At 39.7% G+C, this 2,352-nt stretch overlaps 1 protein-coding gene across 1 annotated transcript in view; it reads left to right on the top strand.

The window, feature by feature from the left end:
- LOC119828968 (transketolase-like protein 2) overlaps nt 1-2,352 on the top strand; it is a 13,866-nt gene that overhangs the window by 10,324 nt on the left and 1,190 nt on the right. Inside the window, exons 10-12 of the mRNA XM_038351310.1 lie at nt 1,045-1,162; nt 1,585-1,696; nt 1,922-2,041. Coding sequence (XP_038207238.1) covers nt 1,045-1,162; nt 1,585-1,696; nt 1,922-2,041 — 350 coding nt within the window. The remainder of the gene's footprint in view (nt 1-1,044; nt 1,163-1,584; nt 1,697-1,921; nt 2,042-2,352) is intronic.

Below are 2,352 nucleotides of genomic sequence, written 5' to 3'. Positions count from 1 at the left end.
GTATTGTAAAACTTAACACGTAATGTAATTTTTATGTTTACATCACTGTCTCACAGAGTCACCTCAATCTTTAGTATATTGTGAAACATATTTTCGTTATGACTCGTGACACCGGTTACGACCCAATTCAAACACCGGTTCCTCCAAATTTAACAATTTATTTTATTAATTACATTTGTACGTGCTATCTACATAGTAGTTAGATGATTGTGAATTGTGAAGAGAAATAAATAAATGATTTATTCTTATTTTATTTTTATTATGTAATAAAATAATTAAAAAAACGCGTGTGTCTCTAGATGCACGACAGATGAGCTAACTTCAACTGATTTAACCGCATACGTTAGAGACTGGCGATGTAACGCGTTACGTAACGAAACACTTTACCTTTTGCACCCAGTAATTATAAGAAGAGTGTGTGTCCAATACCACCCTCTAGCTACAGGTGCCAAAGCAAAGTGTTTGTCGTACTCACACAACCACCGTTGGCTGCTGTGGGCAGTAACACTCACACAATTGTTCTTTTGAATCTATACAAATGTTTTCGTTATTTCATAGATTAAAGATATATTCTATGACATATCATTTAGGTATGATTTTTAGGAATTAGCAATCCCAAATGTGTGTGAGTGTAATTTATTTTACTGACAGAACTGTTATTATTGTTCAGAGATTACATTATCTTTCTTTTGTTGTATTTAATTTAAAATCAATACAATTGTACATAGTAATAAAATGCTTCATAATATCATACAAGTGAAGTCCCGTGTCCCCTAGTGGGGTGTGGGGCAAATGATGTACATCTGTTTCATTAATCGATTTTCTTTATGGACAAGTAGTTGATCAGCCTTCTGTGTCCTGCCAGACCGAGACATTTCTTCCTTTGTCCTTTCCCACCGGGAATCGAACATGAAACCAAGGAGTAAGGAGGTTATTAAACCAAGGAGGCGGTCTCATAATGTCGTAGGCTCAACCTAATGTGATGATTCGCGATGTAAAATGGTATAGTACAGGTGGTGATCAGAGTATGTGTGTCCGTTGCAGCGACGCGGTGTCGACGGAGCGCGCGGTGGAGCTGGCGGCCAACACGCGCGGCGTGTGCTACCTGCGCACCTCGCGCCCCAACACGCCCGTCATCTACCCCAACGACGCCGTCTTCAAGGTGCGCCCCCGCGCCCCGTGCCCCAATCCTTTGGGCCAAATCACATTACTCGTATCATTATAGTTTATGTGTTCACTCGCTTAGTTGGATAAATTTGCATAGTCTCTCTAGACCTGCATAAGCTTTAGAAATAATTGTTAGTGTTGTAATAAGTAAATATTATAATAATAACTAATCAAAGCGCCATCTAGTATCGAACAAGGAAACAAACCGCCAGCCGACTCTCTTGTCAATACCAATTAATGGCCTGCGCACGTAATTTGAATATAATGTGTTTAATAAACACTAAACTGAAGTGTTATCAGTTTCCGCATATTTCATTTGTCAATAAATTTACTTTAACAGTTGGAATGAAAATTTTTAAAGAATAGTTGATAGTGTATCAAAAATATGTGTACTTAAAATTGTGTCTTATGCACTAGGTGGGAGAGGCGAAGGTGGTGCGCGAGTCGGGCAAGGACAGCGTGCTGCTGGTGGGCGCCGGCGTCACGCTGCACGAGGCGCTCGCCGCCGCCGCGCTGCTGCAGCAGGACGGTTCGTCATTTGTATTTCCGAAACAATTTTGTGCGCGCACCCCTCGTTACAATTAAATATCTTAAGTGGAGCATGGCATATAACATGATTTTCGGAAAATATATCTGACTTTACTCAGATATAATAAGTAGTCTATATATTCTATCAAAATTCTTTGTTGCTGCCATGTATAGTACAGCAGGTAGGTTATATAAAATGAGGTATTTTATGTACGTGATTGTGCAGGTATTGAGGCGCGGGTGCTGGACCCGTTCACCATCAAGCCGCTGGACGAGGCGGCCGTGGTGCGGCACGCGCGGGCCGTCGGCGGCCGGGTGGTGGTGGTCGAGGACCACTACCAGGCTGGTGAGTCGATCGTGTATAGGATGTTTGAAAACTAAATACAGCTCTATGTACACAGTTTTCATGGTTATGTTAAATGCATGTAAAAAAAAACTTGCTAAAATAGCGTTCTGTATGTGAAAAAACAACTTTTTTTGTCTGAATAATTCTATATCTCATCGAACGTATACATTTTATGAAACTCGTTCATGTTGTATAGGAAATATGTATAAAAGTATTTATTATTTATTACGAAAGTGAGTGAAATTTGAGTTTCAACATAAATTCCATCCTTTACTTGATGGGATTTATGTTGAAAGTCAACATTAAAATAG

Source organism: Zerene cesonia, chromosome 9 (assembly GCF_012273895.1).
Source record: "Zerene cesonia ecotype Mississippi chromosome 9, Zerene_cesonia_1.1, whole genome shotgun sequence".
Classification (NCBI taxonomy): Eukaryota; Metazoa; Arthropoda; class Insecta; order Lepidoptera; family Pieridae; genus Zerene; species Zerene cesonia.
This window is presented reverse-complemented; position numbering and strand designations above follow the sequence as displayed.